The sequence below is a fragment of the Pyrus communis genome, chromosome 5, assembly GCF_041283825.1.
Source record: "Pyrus communis isolate YQ-2024b chromosome 5, ASM4128382v1, whole genome shotgun sequence".
Taxonomy (NCBI): domain Eukaryota; kingdom Viridiplantae; phylum Streptophyta; class Magnoliopsida; order Rosales; family Rosaceae; genus Pyrus; species Pyrus communis.
This window is the reverse complement of record NC_142569.1, coordinates 17275577-17293228: the sequence shown is the minus strand read 5'-3', so window position 1 is coordinate 17293228 and position 17652 is coordinate 17275577. Positions and strand designations below refer to the sequence as shown.

The following is a 17652-nucleotide window of genomic DNA, read 5'->3' as shown; positions in this document are numbered from 1 at the left end:
ATATGTTGGTTTGGTACAATTTCGTCCTTAAACTTACATGATGCAATTTGTTTGATTTGATTTGGATGAGATGATTTTCTAAAGCAACCGAATCAAACCAAACCATTCAAAAAGGGTATGTTGGAATCAAATGGTTCGGTTTTAGTGTTCGGCCTGACGAGGATCCAAACATACCTTATATGTGAGATGTGACAAACAAACTGAGAAAATGGTTGTATTCATCACAATTCTATACGTTACAAAGTACCCCCTCTGAATCTGCAGCAAAGAGGAGATAAAAAAAAAACCTAATCCATCCCATGTCTCTTGCAAACAGAGATCTAAATACTACACAGCTCCTTCCAAGCTTTTTCAGATAGTAGCTTCTCTCCTAGCCAAGGGAAAGCCTATTGCAGTTTACAAACTAACCATTCATTGTGTATTCTAAGCTATATATATATATAGTCCCCTTCGTTAGCGCTTCTTCGAGGGGTACTTAATGGGATGGGATCCGCTCCGGATTTTATTTCACTGCTCCGGATGTTTCCCACATCTCTAAGAAAAACAGATACAAAGTACCGAAGACTGCTACAGTCACCTCCCAACTAGAAGTAACTTTTGTATATCAACTGCGGTATTTGTGTTCCACCTTGTGGCTATCTATCAGCTTCTTTGGCAATGCTTATGCAGTTGAGTTTGTAAGGCTCAGCCTCTTCCAGCATTTGAACCACCATTCTCATGGAGGGTCTTAGAACCGGCACCTTGGCAGTGCAGCGGACTGCTATGCTCAAAACATTGATGGCATCTTGTTTTAGATCGTCAGAAATGCTCCTGTCCACCAATTCAAGCTCACTATCAACGCACCGCATTTTGCAGCAGACCCAGCTCACTATATCCATGTTCTCTCCGAACTCAGCCTCAACCGGCCTCTTCCCGGTGACCAACTCCATCAACACCACCCCGAAGCTATAAACGTCACTCTTTTCATTGATCTTGCAGGTATATGCATACTCTGAACAACCAAAACAGACATATTTTTATCAGATTTCAGTGTCATATTTAAAATCCCCCATTACATTGTTACATTCTAACTCGTGGAAATAAACTATTTGTGACGATGTGGCTACACCCAAGTTCGAATCTCCCTTCCTGCAGATTAGATTAGTTTAAGGTAAAACATCGTTTGTATGACAAGAATTACCTGGAGCTATATACCCAAGTGTCCCGGCAATGACATGAGTGCAATCTACACCAGCCTGCATAATCTTTGCAAGTCCAAAATCAGCAATTCTTGGCTTCCAATCTCCATCCAGCAGAATATTACTAGACTTCACATCCCTGTGTATCACAGGTCTATGACTGCTTCCATGGTGAAGATACTCCAAACCCCTTGCAGCCCCCAACGCAATCTCATATCTTACTTCCCACCCCATCTCCATCTTTTTACTTGTGTGTAGCTGATCATATAAGCTCCCGTTCGGAAAGTACTCGTAAACCAGCAGGTTGCTGTCCTCACTTGATATGCTGCAGTAGAGCTTCACCACATTCACATGCCTCAGAGAGCTCAGTGTGGCCACTTCTGCACCGTACTCTGATGACCCGGATTTAGTCTTCTTCAAGATGGAAGCGCTGCTTCGGTAACTTTTTCTGTCACCAGAGTCTGAAGTGGTCCAAATGTGCTTTACAGCAAATTCTCTCCCATCACTTAGCACAGCTTTGTATACATTCCCTGACCCTCCTTTGCCAATCAAGTTCTCAGCTTTCACTGAATCTAAGATTTCCTTCTCTGTGAAGCTTAGCACATGGTACTGCTTCATAGTCCACGAATCACTCTTTAGCGGACGGTCAAGTTTGCTCTTCCTCAGCTTCAACAGCAAGAGCAAACCAAGCACAACAAGCACAACAAGTATTGAAGCAATGAAACTGGACAGGAAAATTCGGGGCCGGCTAGAAGTGCCAGGACTTGAGGAACAAGACCGCACATTTTCCATGTTCTGACTGCACAAACCCGGATTTCCATCAAAGCTTTCATTAAAGGCCAGAATGGACAGTGAATCGGGGATTCGACCAGTCAACTGGTTGTTTGTCAGATCAAGAAGGCTGAGTTTTAGTGACGAAAAAGTAGCAGGAATTTCGCTGGAAAGGCGGTTTGCCGATAAGTTCAAGGAATTCAGATTATGCAATGATCCAAGACTTGAAGGGATTTCACCAGAAATATAATTGTGGGCAAGGTTTATTTCAGAAATACCAAAACATGAGCCTATTGATTCTGGTATTGTACCAGACAACATATTTTGGTCCAAATCAAGACTGCTTAATTTTGTCAATTTCCCAATTGCTTCTGGGATTTTCCCACTAAATTGGTTCACACTCATTTGAATTGCGACCAATGAGGTAGCTTCAGACAAGGCATTAGGCAATTCACCCGAAAATCGATTATTCGCTAAAAGTAATAGTGCCAGAGAGTTTGCCTTACCAATCTCTGGTGCCAGAGGACCTTGAAATTGATTCATAGAAAGATCAATGAGAACAACATTTGGCAAGCTCCATAATCCAGCAGGAACAGTGCCCGAAAGCGAATTTTTGCTCACACGAATCCGAACCAAAGACTTACAATTGGCATAGCTCTCAGGAATCCCACCTGTGAAATTGTTCTGCAGAAGGAGAAAATCAATCATCTTCCCATTGTTGCACATTCCGGGCGGTATAGCACCAGTCAGATAGTTCTCCGACACGTCAATGTAATCCAATCCCGCCCAAGAACCAAGCTTTTGAGGAAGTGCACCGGTGAGCTTGTTCGTGTAAAGTGAGAGCTTGGAAAGGCTCTTCAACTCCCCAAACTCCGCTGGAACCTCGCCTTCTAACCGGTTTTCGAACAAATGCAGAGACTCAAGCCTTGTCAAAAACCTCAGCTCAGAGAGGCCACCTTCAAGCTTGTTAACTGAGGCATCAAAATTGACAAGGCTTGTGAGGTTGCCGAATCCAACCGGGATTTTTCCGGTCAGAGAATTGTTGTAAAGCTCGAGCTGCCACAGCTTCCCGAGATTTGAAATTCTCTGGGGAATTTCTCCCAACAGTTGGTTGTCCGAAAGCTCGAGGTTTTCGAGCAGAGTGAGGTTTCCGATCTCCTCTGGGATTTTTCCGGCGATGCTGCAATTCGTGAGGTACAGCCAGTAAAGCTTTTCAAGCTTCACAACTTCTTCAGGAAATGGAGTTTGATCAAAAGGGTTGTCGCCGAGGCTCAAGAAAGCTAAGCTGGTGAGATTTTCCAGCGATTTCCATGGAAACTTCCCGGAAAATCCACTGCCATTGAGACTCAGGAGGGTTAATTTTGTCAAAGAAGACAAGTCTGGAACTTTTCCGGTAAACGAATTTTTACCCAAATCCAACTGCTCCAAGCTCGTACAGTTTTTCAGGTCATCCGTGAGGCTTCCGTGCAATCCATTGGAGCCCAAAGAAAGCTTTTTTAACGATGGAAGCGAGCAGATTGCGTGCAACGGAAGAAACCCGGAAAGGTTTTGCTGGGAGAGATTGATTTCAGAGACGAAGCCGTCAGAGTCGCAGACAATCCCGGTGAAGTTGCAGACCCAATTGGGTGGTGCCCAAGTAGTGAAAAGACTTGGGTTTGAGGTTTCAAGGGATTGCTTGAGGTTTAAGAGAGGTTGAAGCTCGTCGGATGTGGATGGAGAAAACAGGGAGAGGAAGAGGAAGAGCAGAGGGAGGAGGATGGTTGTCGTCGTCGGAGGTAATCTCTGCCGGAAAGACATGAGGTCAGCTGGAGGTGGTGGCTAAGGGGGATGTGCCAGCTTTTGGTTACGGTGAATGGACTCGATGGAGTGGCAAGTTGGAAGTCGAGAGGGAAAAGGGTGGCTCGGAATACGAGTTCATGTGTTCACACGGTGAGAGGGAATTCACGTGTGTGGTAAGCAGAATGGGGGAAGAAATTTTTGGTACGGAATGTTGAAGTTGTAATTAAGCATGGGTTTCATAAATCGGATCGGATTCCATAAATTAATTAATTGTCCGGTTTGGTTTCGATCAGAGATATTCGAACTTAGATTCAAGAGATTTTACGTTTTCTTAACTAACTAGTTTAACTCACAAATTATATCTCAGTGCTTCTTTTACTAATGAAAATAGGGGATCACGATTATCTCTAAAATGTAGGGTCACATCTCCCTCGAATTTAATTGTAGATGTTTTGCAACTTGATACCCAATGAGGAACTAATTATGTCTAATCATCTACTTATTAGAAAGCCAAAAAAACATTTTTATACTAATTAGTTTGCTTACTTTCCATCTTAATGGATTACTTGCACCCTGTATTTGTGAAAAATATATATTTTGACCGAATAAATTCAACTATCGGACCCGTTCAATTTGTTAATCTTCATTTGTAAATCATTATTTTGAAACATAATTCAAATTGGAGATTGTTTAATCTTCCAAACATATCAAATAAATAGACTGCTGATCATATATATGTTGGTGCCTAAACTATCGATTTGTACGTGAGATTTGAGTGACCAAATGATCTATTGTTGAAATAAAGTTTTGTAAGAGTCATCTTCAAATAGATATTCAAAAATCGAATAACTCCTATTATAAAAGTTTTACAATGAGACTATATTATTCGTATGAAGGAACAAGCTCATTCCCAAAGAGATGATAAATTTTTCAATGTGCCTAAAGCACGGTCTATTATACCATATATCATTATATAATTAGTTAAAATTTATTTTCAAGTTTCTCATTAAGTGTATTATAATAATTGATAAACTGAGTCATTCTGGCACGCTATTCTTTTTGTAAGGAAAAAGAAGAAAAGAAGATAATAACAGTTTCTTTTCTCCCACCTACCAAACGGCACAATCAGTCCAAATGTGCGTAAATTCTATTTTAGTTGGCGGTGTCACGATACAAATATCTTAAAGACAAAATCTTCAAATATTTACGCATGTGTGGATTAGGAATGTGGTCTACTAGGCCGCCACTGTTGAATCTAAAACTGCCATGTCAGCATCCCCTGGTAAATTACCTGGAAGCCTACATGGATCCATTAATATAATGTTAAGGAGATTGAAATTTTAAACCAAATTTGCAAATCAACTGATATGTCAACAATAAAAAATAAACATGTTAATTAATATTTAAGTAATAATTTAATCATCAATATTCACATCATTTGGGTTTACAAAATCTGGTTAGAGAAAAACATGCAGATATAGATAAATAGCAGATTGAAGTTGACAGAGTTGGATTAGTCTAGCAAGCTAATTGCAATTTTATTAATTATAGTTCAAAGTCTATGAGTGTATGGTTGCATGATTAGGACATTGCCTATCCTCGTGTATAAAAAATAACCATCAGAGTTGCAAGGAAAATGGACAATACAGTGTTGACTGCAACACTGCAAATGGTTTGAATCTCTTTTACAATAGACTCATATGTCGCACATTATTGAATTGCAACACAGCATAAGAATGAATTTGTTCTATGTAAGTTGCTACTATCTTCTTTTCTAAAAATAAAACTTGCATGCATGACACCGGTTTTACACAATTTTTCGTGCAAATTTTACTTTTAGAAAAGAAGATAGGCGAAATATATTGGCGATTGAACCTTAATTTCTTAAACACAATGTATAGTGGGCGATATATTAGTATCCATTTAAAGAACTAAAGAGTTGTAAGACGTGCCTTCATCAACGAATTTAGGGTAAGTTGTTTATTGAAAAGGCAACAACCACATCTCTTATGATCTCTCTCCGGTGAAACCCTACTTTAATCATTTTCTTTTTGTTCTAAGCATCCCACGAGATCACCAAAGTTTGATATTTCTTTTCAAATTTTTTTATATAAAACTTATTTAAAACTACTTTGTAACATTAAATGATACACAATTTTGGTAAAAAAAAAAAAAATAATGATACGCGAATGAAGACTAAAATTAAAAATAAAATATTCAAATAATTATAAAATTTAAATGCAATTATACGCTCGTATCATTAAATAATAGCATTGAAGTCACACTCTTTGAATACATTCAAATAACAAATTATGGTACATAAAATATCAATTGACTGCAACTTAATAATACGGTCTAGTGGTATTCATTTTCACTTGTAAGTGAGAGACCTTAGATTCGATTCTCACCAAAAATAAAGTATGAAACATATTATTGCTAGTCCATTATGAGACTAAACTTACCCCCTCCTCTTAAGGTAGATGATATTGTTTGTTAAAAAAAAAAAAAAAATCAATTGACTAGTCAAATTGACTAAAGAGTAAGGAAGGTGGAAGATTGGGAAATTAATTCACTGAATGCAATTGTATATTGTAAGTGAGAGGTCTTAAGTTCGATTCTCGCCAAAAGGAAAGTATAAACCACATTATTGCTAACTCATTACGAGGCTAAACTTACCATCTCCCCTTAAGGTAGATGATATTGTTTGTTAAAAAAAAAAAAAAAAAAAGTTGACTAGTCAAATTGACTAAAGAGTAAGGAAGGTGGAAGATTGAGAACTAATTCAGTGAATGCAATCGTTTGTTCAAAAAAAAAAAAAAAATCAAAATCAGTTGACTAGTCAAATTGACTAAGGAGTAAGGTAGGTGGAAGATTGGGAAATTAATTCGGTGACTGCAAGAGAGTCAAAGAAGGATCAAGCTTGTGGGTCCATGTACCAACAACCATATGGTCACATTTGTATGTATATTGTGGACTTTATCAAATCATATGCTTTAAAGCCATCCCACTTTGATATGTTGTCTCGTATAATTGTTTGGATCCCACTTTGATTTTGTGTCTCATATAATTGGACTTTTAGCCAAAATCTATTTTGAGAGACAGTCATAACTCCTTATTTTGACTTTTGAATATTTAAAATCGATACAAGTAGTTTCTGAGATTGTCATCCGTCTGTCATTTTAGTCATTATGTGAAAAAACTCCATTAATTGAAGAAACCACTATTTCAAGTAGCGGGATTGAATTGTCCTTAGTTTAATGGAATTTTTCATGAAATGACAAAAATGATTGATGGTGAATAATCTCATGGGCTACTTCGATTGATTTTAAATTTGAGAAATTATATTAATTTTAGGAACCAATTTGACTAAAAAGCCTAATTGTTTCCGTTTATTTTTTCGTTTGGTGTGTCTTTTTTTAAACATCCCCAACTTTTGTAACAAAATGCTACAATTAGTTGACACGCATTTGTATGTAGGTTGTTCAAAACTGTATTTGAAACTTCAAAGTCACCGATTAACGTTTATCTCTAATCACAATTCACAAATGTGGATATAACTATGTTGATTAAAACAGTTGCGCTCTCTTCTATGTGTCCGAGTTTAAATCTTTTGTTTATAATTTAGAGTTGTATAAAATAGAATATGACTTGTATAATCATATTAAAATATGTTCAATAAAATCAAGTTTGCAATTGTATACACCCCAATTCCTTTTATTGAAATTACACCTTAATGTTTGGCGATCTTACACCTTGGATTGCAAATGTTCATCTTACCTATAGTTTCCACAAGCATGAATACCCGCGCTTTGTTGCGGGTTTTAAGAACACTTTAAGACAATACTATTTAACATAAAATAAGTTTTATATATCAATATTTACATGTCTGTTGTTTGAGAAAGTAAATTAGCAACATATTATCGTGATCAAAAGATTAACAACATTAAACTGCTCATTATTCAAAATATTTAGATAGACTATGAACATGTTATTGAATTTAGATTTTCCTACTTCATTGTTTCCGGCTCATCTTCATCTTCATTATGTTGTTTAAGGTTTCAGCTAGTTCCTACAAATTTTGAAAAAAAAACAAGGAGTTGTTAGTTCGTACATATAAGAAAACAAAGGGGGGACATAAAAGTAAAACTGAGATAGAGTTCATTTGTGATCCTGAAGGTGCAAATGAGATTTTTGTTTCCCGTTATTTTCATCTACTCTTTCAGATGCAAAAAGACTAAAATGAGTGCATTCAAACCAACCCATTTTTCGCACTTAAGTCCTATATCAAATATGTCACATCTCGGCCCGGGGGGGACCACTTCCCCGGCCTACTCCACCACTGTAGCACGATATTGTCCACTTTGGGTCCCAACCACACCCTCACGGATTTGTTTCTGGGAACTCACATAAAAACTTCCCGATGGGTCACCCATCCTGGGAATGCTCTCGCGCGCTACTTGCTTAACTTCGGAGTTCTTACGGAACCCAAAGCCAGTGAGCTCCCAAAAGGCCTTGTGCTAGGTAGAGATGAGAATATACATATAAGGATCACTCCCCTGGACGATGTGGGATTTCACAAAATATATCTCAGTGATACTAATTAGACAAAGTCGGGGAGTTCAAATAAATCACTTATAGCAACAAAAACAGTCAAAAAATGAATGTGTATGTAGAAATTAAAATTGTAAAGGAGGTATCGTTACGACAAAGATGTAATAATCTGTTGTGATTAATTTCACAAAGAAACCATATATAAAGGAATCATGTGCAAACAATGAAGCAAATGAGGATTATATGAAGTCTGAGAGCAACAACATACAAATGAGTAACATGTAAAGCTAAAAAGGAAAAGACATTGATGTACAATGTTGTACTCATTCATATGTAGAATAATATATAAAGTAAGTTGGAAATGGAATTTGCTATTCTAGAAAAAATGGGTTTTGCAATTTTCTCTTATGGATTTTCTCTGTATGGGTTCGCATTTTGAAATAGGGGGCTCTTAGTGTGGATAATTTGTTAAATTTAACTCAAAACAGTAAAACATATAAGTAAACAAATGGGGGACACATAACCAAAAGCTAAGACGGAGTTTTCTTATGATAATGAGGGAGCATATATAATCTGTTTTCGCTCTTTTTTCATCTGTCTATCAAATACAATGTGTGACAAAAAGAGTCCATTTAAATTAGAAAAAATTGCGTTAAGCATAATTGGACAAAGGAAAACCCTTTATAGCAACAAAAACGTAAAACTGCTTTATAATTGGACAGAGAAAGAGGAAGATAAGAAGAAGCAAAGGAAAAGCCCTTAAAGTTTTGGCAGAGACATTTTCAGCAAGTGAACAAAAAAAAAGAAAAGAAAAAAAAAACATAGGCATTTCCAAACAGAAACTCAATAGCAATATGCAGCAAAAAGAAAATAATGCCTGAGCAAGGAAGAAAAGAAAACAAAAAAGAAAATTATAAACCTGAACAGCGACGTAGAATTCATACGAATGCAATATTTTCCCTTCAAATGAAAACCTTTAGGAAAATCAAAAACCAAATGAAATAGCATGGTAGAAAAATTGAGGGGGAAAATAAATTTAAGTAAATAAATAAAAAAAACAAAGAGGATGAATGACGTTGTCCAATATACTTAATTTCTCTGGAGTATAATGACAGCTTACATATTTCTTGACCATATGAGATCAGTAGTTGATATAATTAGTCCAGTTGCAAAGGATCCCAATTCAACACTTAACCCTAGTTTATCACTGCATTGAAATGACAAAGAAAATGTATGTATATATATATATATATATCCATCCTTTCAATCATTCATTAGATAGATGTGTTTGAATGCCACTGATACAAATGATAAATTTCATTACTCTGCACACATAAATTGTGCTGCCAAGGCTTCAGGAATCTGTAAAAAGAAAGGTAAGTATATGAATTCTCAACAAAAATTAAAAAAAAAAAAAATTGAAATCAAAATTCTTATTTCTAAAGAAATTGAAGAAAAATAAGATTAGATTATAAATTGAAAGTATAATAAAAGTAGATTCAACACTATTGTCTCAGGAACTAAATTATTACGTATCAACGCTCATTCTCACCTAGGATCAGTTCAATATTTTTAACAAAGTAAGGTGCTGCAGATTGTTGCTTTTGATCATCTTGCTCCTTTTTTTTAGCTCAACTATTTCCATGGTCATCTCAATAGTTGGTGCAAAGATGTAGTTCCTGCAGTAAGGAACAAAAAAAGATACAGATTAACCCTTACGATGGCTGAGCACCTATAAGTAAATAAATATTGTAGAGACATAAGTTGAATAATTGCAGCAAGCAATTACAAAATTTACTCACTTTCAAAATCCAAATTAGAAATAAAACAAATTGAATGGACTATGAGGAAAATTTATTAATTAGAATCAAACTATTAAAATTGAATTGAACAAAACCCTAACTCAAATTTATTGAATTAGAATCAAACTAATGAGATTTAATTAAACAAAACCCTAACTCAACTGAAGTGCCTGTTAAAAACCCATCACTGATATTAAAATTATCTTTGGGTAAATTGGGTATGAGTGAGGGTACTGACCTTCGCTGGCATGTCGTGTTCGAAATTGGAAGAATTTGAGATGTGATTTTGGTGGAAAATGGGCAGTGCTGCAGAGAGAACCATGTTTCTGTGAATTGAAATTGCAGAAATCAAACAATGTAGATGAGGACTTCGAAGATTCTAAATGCAAGAAAGAGAAGAGAAATTTACCTTTGGGGAAAAGTGGTGGTTGCTGCTGTTGAAATTGAAGAGATTTTGGCAATGAGTCGAGAAGGTACTAATTAACCATTGAAAGAAAAGCTTTGAGTTGAGCAGATGCCATTGTCTTCTTGCACTTTCTTAAAACAACCACAAACCCATGTCAATGTGGATTTGGGAAAAAAAAAGTTTCAAAATCTAATCACCAAAATTAGGAGAAAACAACTAAAATTAACAAAAATTGAACCCTAAGAAGAGAATATTTTCTAAAATTCAAAAAAACCCATATGAAAAAGTGAAAAGATTTCGAGGAAGATTCAAAGTTCAATCCATACATTGAATACTTGATAGTGAAGTTGCAAGGGTTTAGATTAGGTGTGAGAGATTGCGAAATTGAATTTGTTGGTTTGAGGGGTTGAGGGATTTTGCGATGGCTGTGAGCGAGAGAAAAAGGCAATGAATGGTTTATGGCAGTGAAAAGTAAATTGAATAGAGAGGAGACGACAACGCGAAGTAGACGACAACACACTATCATATAAAAGCAACACATATGACCCAGCTTTTTAGTCATTTCACTGTGAAAATAAGAAAAAGACAGAAAAAATTAAACAATAAAATAGGGGTATTTCTGTCATTTTACTATGCTTAAGAATAGTGAACCTTCTGAACTGGGTTTTAGTATATATAGAATTTTTACAAAAAGCAGTAACACTTAGAAATACCATACAACGTCGTGTGATATGTGATTCGTATATGTTACGTCAACCAATAATCATATCTTTATGTATTATTAGTATCATGGTTTAGTGGTATTCTTCTTCACTTATAAGTGAAAAGTCTTAGGTTCGATTCTCAACAAAGTCGAATTTAAACCATATTATTGCTAGTTCATTATGAGCCACATTCACTCTTTAGTGTAGATAATATTGTTTGTTAAAAAAAGAAGAAGGTATTATTGGTTACATTGTATGCATGGCGTCACGTGTTATTCAAATCTGTTGCAAAAATTTGATCTTCGTAACATTTACTCATAAAAAATAAGTACTTTGTCTTATTCTTTGGATGATAAATAATAGAGTCCAATGGACCTCAAGTCTCATAACTTGGTATTTTGGCCCGTTTGATGGCCCTGAATCATGCAAATTCCTTTCTGGGTTGGATATTGATCCATGAAAAAATTGGTGGGCCAAGTTTAGGAAAGGGAGAGCCATGGTGCCACGTCACCACATCAGTATAAACAAGATTGGATCAAACTCAGACAGATGTAAGTTGCTGGTTCAAAATTTGTGAGAGCCACAATTGAGAAAAATGGATAGGATAAGAGCTCTAAATAATTAGTTTCCACACATTTTAAATATTGAGAAAAAAATTATGTATCGTTCCTTCCAATTATCTCTTTGTTTTTTTCTTAAGTGGGATTTTTTGGATTTTTTAATTATTTATTGTCCATTCTCCATTGCATGCAATGCAAACAGGTTAGCTCGGTACACTTGAAAACTCACTCTCCCTTTGTCTGAAAAAAAGCACAGAGAAAATGGGGTCGAGCGTGGAAGCTAATGGACGCTTTGCAAGGATTTCAGCTCATCTGTTTCCACCAAATTCCCAGGTTCTCTCTTGGATTTTCCTTGTTTATTTTGACAAAGCAATATTCTATATTAATTTACTAGATAGAGAAAAGATTTTAACTCGGATGCGAGGGAGAGCATACTGCACTAGCCGATTAGCCTAATCTTCTCGGGTTTACCTTTGGCTCAATAAAAATGCGTTACGTGACTTGAGCTAACTTATTTTCTGATGTACTACTTCATAAAAAAGTTTAGTGACTGTTGATGAAGTAGCAATTAGTATTATATGATGGTTAACATTCGGTTTATTTGAAATTTATGATCAAGATTTGCTTAGGAGCCCGTTGATAACCATTTCGTTACTGAAAACTCAAGGTTACGTTTTTCGGTTTTCAAATTTGGCTTGGTTTTTTCTGTTGTTGTGCCAAATAATGATGTCGGGATTATGGGTTGTGTGAAGGTGGAGGATGGTTCTGCTCTGAGCAGAGGTGATTGCAGAGCCAAGGGCGGGGCGCCCGGCTTTAAAGTGGCGATTGTGGGTGCTGCTGGAGGCATTGGCCAACCTCTTGCAATGCTCATGAAGATGAACCCACTGGTTTCAGTTCTTCATCTCTATGATGTCGTTAATGCCCCCGGTGTCACAGCTGACATTAGCCACATGGATACCGGAGCTGTGGTAATGAATTCTTCATCAACTTTAATCTTCAATTTGTTTTCGATGAAATGTTCGTTACATTCTATAACAAAGTTATGATTCCTAGTTAATGACAATGATGCTTGTAAGTTATGGAAGCATTCTAAATTTCTAATGCGAACCTAATCCGAGATACTTGATTTGGAACTTTATGAACCGTTCGATTAGATAACAGAATGAGACGTACAATTTTTAATTTATTTTCTCATATTCAAGTCTTCAAGTCAAGTGTTTAGATTAAGAAAGTATCGTCCTTGGAGTTCAGGTGCGCGGTTTCTTGGGGCAGCCACAGCTTGAGAGCGCTCTCACGGGCATAGACCTTGTGATCATACCTGCCGGTGTTCCAAGGAAGCCTGGAATGACAAGGGATGATCTTTTCAAAATAAACGCGGGAATTGTCAGGACCATCTGTGAAGGAATTGCGAAAGCCTGTCCTAAGGCAATCGTCAACTTGATCAGTAATCCAGTGAACTCGACAGTTCCTATTGCAGCAGAGGTTTTCAAGAAAGCCGGGACTTATGACCCAAAGCGTCTTCTAGGAGTCACGACGCTTGATGTCGTGAGAGCAAATACTTTTGTTGTAAGTACTAGTCAAACAAGTTTGTGTGCGCTTCCTATCATTTATGTTCGTGGTTTTTTCATTTTCCACTCGCGTAATTTTCTTGCAGGCAGAAGTTCTTGGACTTGATCCTAGGGAAGTCGATGTTCCAGTTGTTGGTGGTCATGCCGGAGTGACCATTTTGCCGCTTCTGTCACAGGTTGTATAGAAGGATACAAGTTTCGGCATCTTTAGTTGTTTTCTTATGTTGCCATCAAATAATGAACTGGTTGCTGTACAAGCGCGCAAAATTCTAAAGACGACGCCTATGTATGCAGGTCAAGCCTCCTTGCTCCTTCACCAAAGAAGAAACAGAATACCTAACAAACCGGATTCAAAACGGTGGAACAGAAGTTGTTGAGGTAATGCCTCTTAGCTTGTGAATCTTCTTCACTTATTATCTGGAAAGCTATGAATCTGGTTTGACGCAGTCCAGGCGTTGTTCTTGTGTGTTTATTCTTCAATGAAATCATATACAAAACTCCGACAACTTTATCATTCGCAATTTTGCAGGCAAAAGCTGGGGCTGGTTCGGCAACACTGTCAATGGTTGGTCATTTCAATTGGCTCAATTGTATACACATAATTTCTTTCAGGATTATCAAGTCTTGGAATTGACTAAAACATTCTGCAGGCATATGCAGCTGTGAAATTTGCGGATGCATGCCTCCGCGGCTTGAGAGGAGATGCTGGCGTTATTGAATGTGCTTTTGTTGCCTCTGAGGTACTCTGCTCTAGCCTTATTGGCGTCAACGTTGTCTTAAAACCAAGTTCTGAACTTCTAGTAACCAAGCACAATGCTCAATCTTTGTGGCAGGTAACCGAACTTCCTTTCTTCGCAACCAAGGTCCGGCTTGGTCGTGGCGGAGCCGAGGAAATCTACCAACTCGGGCCTCTGAATGAGTATGAGAGGTAAAACAGTTCTTAATTATGCACACTCCACAATTGTGTTGCTGCAAAATAGCATAGAACAACTTAAACATTCTTATTGGTTTGTCGATAGGGTTGGATTAGAGAAGGCGAAAATGGAGTTAGCAGCAAGCATCCAGAAGGGGGTTTCGTTCATCAAGAAGTGAAATTTACTAAATTCTCAAGTTTCCTACAGAGATTTGTATTTAGTTCGCTGTTGTACTAAGAATCCAGTTGGATTAAATTGTCATTTCAAACATCAGTCCTGATAAAGTTGAACTCTTGCTATATATACATATAAATCAAGGTTTCATAAATTAATTTAAACGCTCGGTAACTCCATTACATAAATCTTTATGGTATAACCACACCTCATCTAACTCCTCATGCTTGAAGAAAAAAAGGAACAAAATCGGTTTTATCTTTACACTTCCAGATTTTGTATCAGTAAACCCTAAACCGGAAAACTTTACAAGGTATAGGGGCTCGCCGGAGGATGAATGATGGGGACTGTGGACATGGAGACATTGCCCTGTAGCTCACTCGGTGCCATGGTGTCCTCCACTAATACAGGGTTAACCGGAACCACTCTCTCTGGAATGATCTTATCCCCGTCAACCTTAGCCAGCACCTCAAAATGCAACCTCACGGTCTCAGGCTTTGTCCTCCATTCTGGAAAACCCTTCAAATCAATCCCATCTCCTTCTTTGAGCTTCTTCTCGACCCCAAACCCGATCTTCAAAAACGTCTGTGCAGACACATCTGCCTTCAATAACTTGAAGGATCCTTTCTTATTGGCCTTAGGACCCAGCACGGATGCAAGCAGCGACTCGAAACCTACCAAGTTAGGGTTCGAGCCATTGATGGAAGCAAGGGGCCAGACCGTGCTGAAGTAGCTAGGGGTTAAAATGGCCGTGGTCTCTTGGTTTTGCAGCTCAACAGAAATGGGCTTGGTGTTTGATCGTGAGGACAACTCCACAAGGCCTGGGGCAAGGCGCTTTAGTTTGAGCTTGTTGTTCACGGAGGGAGAGGTCGAGGAAGGTGATGCGAGGGAAGTCGGACCAACAATGCGGAGAGACAGCAGTGGAGATGATTGGGTTCGGGAAGCACGGCGCAGCCATTCAGCCAAGGTCACAAGACCAGATGCGAACCCATTGTCGGTTCGGTTCAATGGCAATGGGAGCTGAAGAGGTTGGCGAAGACTCACAGACCTGGCACCCTTCACTGTGACCACAGCCCCTTCTGCCAATATCACCTTCTTCAACACACCAGCATCCACATCATGCTGCATAACATTCAACAAATCAGTTCCCAGAACTCCAAATTTTAATCATAAACAACAGGTCACATTGCAATTTTCCTTCCGTGATTATAATTCCGTAAATCATACTTTTAAAATTAGGACCAAGTTAAAATTTTAAATGATCCATCAAATCCGCAGATTCTATATTAGTTTAAAGTAAAATGTCGTTTGTGTATTAAAAATTAAAACACTTTGAGCTAAATATTCGAAATCTAGTAGCCTATACTTACAGGAAGCGAAATCCTCATATCTTTGGCGTCCTGAATCCAGAGCTCCATGGGCCCAGCCAGCTGAAACGGAGCCAAAACCGGAGGCAACCCACCACCCGATTTTCCTTTCTGGACCAACCCATTTTCGTCCTCGACCCTAAAAATGGGCAAGTCGACGTAGTCCCAGCGGTCGACGTCCTCCAGAAGCTTGAAAGGCAGGACCTTGTTGTCCACCTCCACGTCGAACTCGTACGCCACCGAATGCCCCACCTGCGCGTCCCTCAAATCGAACCCCGACACCTTCAGATCCTCCACTTGAAACCCTAGTCCCTTCACAATCGCCTCCTTCAAATCCTGCAAATCAACCAACCAAATCTCAATCAAACAACCAATCAATCAATCAATCAATCCGAATCCAAAAATTCAAATTGTAGAGAGAGAGAAAAAGAGATGGGGCGTACGGAGATGGCTCTGGGGGTGGCGTAGGGAAGGCGGAGCTCCGGCGCGGAAATCAGAGAGAGAGAGGACGGGAGGAATTGCACCGTCAATAGGATCAAAAGCAACGTTTTGGGAGCCATTGTTTTTGGATTTTGAATTTTTGGACGAACTGGGAATTGGACAGTTGCGATTTTGGGAATGAAATCGGTGGTGGATTTGATTTAGATTTTGGATTCGGGGTTTCATCTTTTATGTATGGGAAAGTGGGGGCGTTTTTTCTCGAGAAAATTCATTTTTCTTAATTTTCTTGGGAAAATTTGAGTGGTGAAGAATCTAGTGGGTGATGACGTGGAGGAAACGGACCAATGGGAAGGGAGGAAGTTATGCGAACGGCTCGCGTGATTGGCTGAGGTTTGGTGGAGGCTTCTCACCATGACGTGGATTAGGCAAATTTGAGTTAGCCCGCCGCGTGTTTCGCGGGGTTTCTATGCTTGGATTGAGGTTCGTAACACCGTTAAGGAGAAATAAACGGCAACGTTTAAAATAGATTACACAAAACGACGTCCGGTAGACTACGGAACATAAAAATGGTGTTGACCGGGTTCGAACCCCAGGACCTTCAGATCCCGTTTGGTGGATTGGATAAGATATATTCTGATCAATTAAAATATACTTGAGTTTAATCAGTTATTTATTATATCAAATGTAAGATGGACATGACTTGTATGTAAGTCATGTTTTATACATAGACATGATTGAACATGATGAGTTATGATTCCACAATAGAGTGAGTTATCTAACCTATATTTTTACATGGTTACAAATCATATCTTATAAGTCTCTGTCAATCCAATCATATTCTCAAGATCCAATCTCAACTAGCTTACCAAACAAGCGTGTTAGACTTATATGATAACCAACTACACCACGACACCTTGCAGGCTAAATTTTTGAAAAACCAAATCATTTTAAGTGTAAATGTAATGAAAGAAGCAGCCCAATTGAAATCAAAACCAATCAACAACAAAATCCAGTTGTTTTGTTTTTTTTTCGGAACAAAGGCAACATATATTCAATCACAAACATTACAACACAATGGGCCAAAATATGCAACACAAAGGCCCAAAAACAAAACACACAAACAAAGAACAATAGCCCAACCAAAAGTTAAGACCAAAACAAAAGAAAACCTAGAAACTTCCGCTTCTGTTGCATCGTCCACCATCACCGCCACTGCAACCACCAAAACAGCAGCTGTGCATGTCGATCCATCCAAAATCTGGCCCCAAAATAAACTGCGCCTCATCGATACTCGCAGCCAAATCCAAGCTTCACTTTGAACACAGCTACAGACCACCAAGAACCTGCAACCAATTGAAAGAAGCTCGTGGGAGTCCACGAGCAACACTACCAACAAAGGCAGACAACAAAGAGAGGGTGACGGTGCAAGGAACACCC

At 38.2% G+C, this 17652-nt stretch overlaps 3 protein-coding genes and 1 long non-coding RNA gene across 6 annotated transcripts; 1 reads left to right on the top strand and 3 right to left on the bottom strand.

Annotated features, from left to right (window-relative positions):
• Window positions 1-201: 201 nt before the first annotated feature.
• Window positions 202-3949, bottom strand: LOC137727084 (receptor-like protein kinase 7). Its single transcript, XM_068466022.2, has 2 exons — window positions 1181-3949; window positions 202-991 (listed from the first exon to the last, which is right to left on the bottom strand). Exons 1-2 carry the CDS (start codon window positions 3744-3746, stop codon window positions 636-638), a joined length of 2922 nt encoding a protein of 973 aa, XP_068322123.2. The 5' UTR covers window positions 3747-3949; the 3' UTR covers window positions 202-635.
• Window positions 3950-7574: 3625 nt separating this feature from the next.
• LOC148696896 (uncharacterized) lies at window positions 7575-10981 on the bottom strand. Of its 3 annotated transcripts, none has more exons than XR_015962858.1 (6): window positions 10814-10981; window positions 10491-10618; window positions 10320-10407; window positions 9832-9958; window positions 9199-9253; window positions 7575-7797 (listed from the first exon to the last, which is right to left on the bottom strand). It is a non-coding gene; the product is annotated as an uncharacterized LOC148696896 (long non-coding RNA). The 3 variants fall into 3 exon arrangements; XR_015962859.1 differs by having other exon boundaries at window positions 10320-10387; XR_015962860.1 differs by lacking the exons at window positions 7575-7797; window positions 9199-9253 and adding an exon at window positions 9261-9641.
• Window positions 10982-11742: 761 nt separating this feature from the next.
• On the top strand, window positions 11743-14571 carry LOC137725303 (malate dehydrogenase, glyoxysomal). The gene is made up of 9 exons (XM_068463946.2): window positions 11743-12084; window positions 12504-12719; window positions 13003-13317; window positions 13406-13495; window positions 13614-13697; window positions 13849-13884; window positions 13970-14059; window positions 14153-14247; window positions 14339-14571. The coding sequence occupies exons 1-9, from the start codon at window positions 12013-12015 to the stop codon at window positions 14409-14411; spliced, it is 1071 nt and encodes a 356-aa protein (XP_068320047.2). The 5' UTR covers window positions 11743-12012; the 3' UTR covers window positions 14412-14571.
• Window positions 14537-16520, bottom strand: LOC137725302 (protein TUNICAMYCIN INDUCED 1-like). The gene is made up of 3 exons (XM_068463945.2): window positions 16218-16520; window positions 15778-16110; window positions 14537-15529 (listed from the first exon to the last, which is right to left on the bottom strand). Exons 1-3 carry the CDS (start codon window positions 16332-16334, stop codon window positions 14714-14716), a joined length of 1266 nt encoding a protein of 421 aa, XP_068320046.2. The 5' UTR covers window positions 16335-16520; the 3' UTR covers window positions 14537-14713.
• Window positions 16521-17652: the final 1132 nt, after the last annotated feature.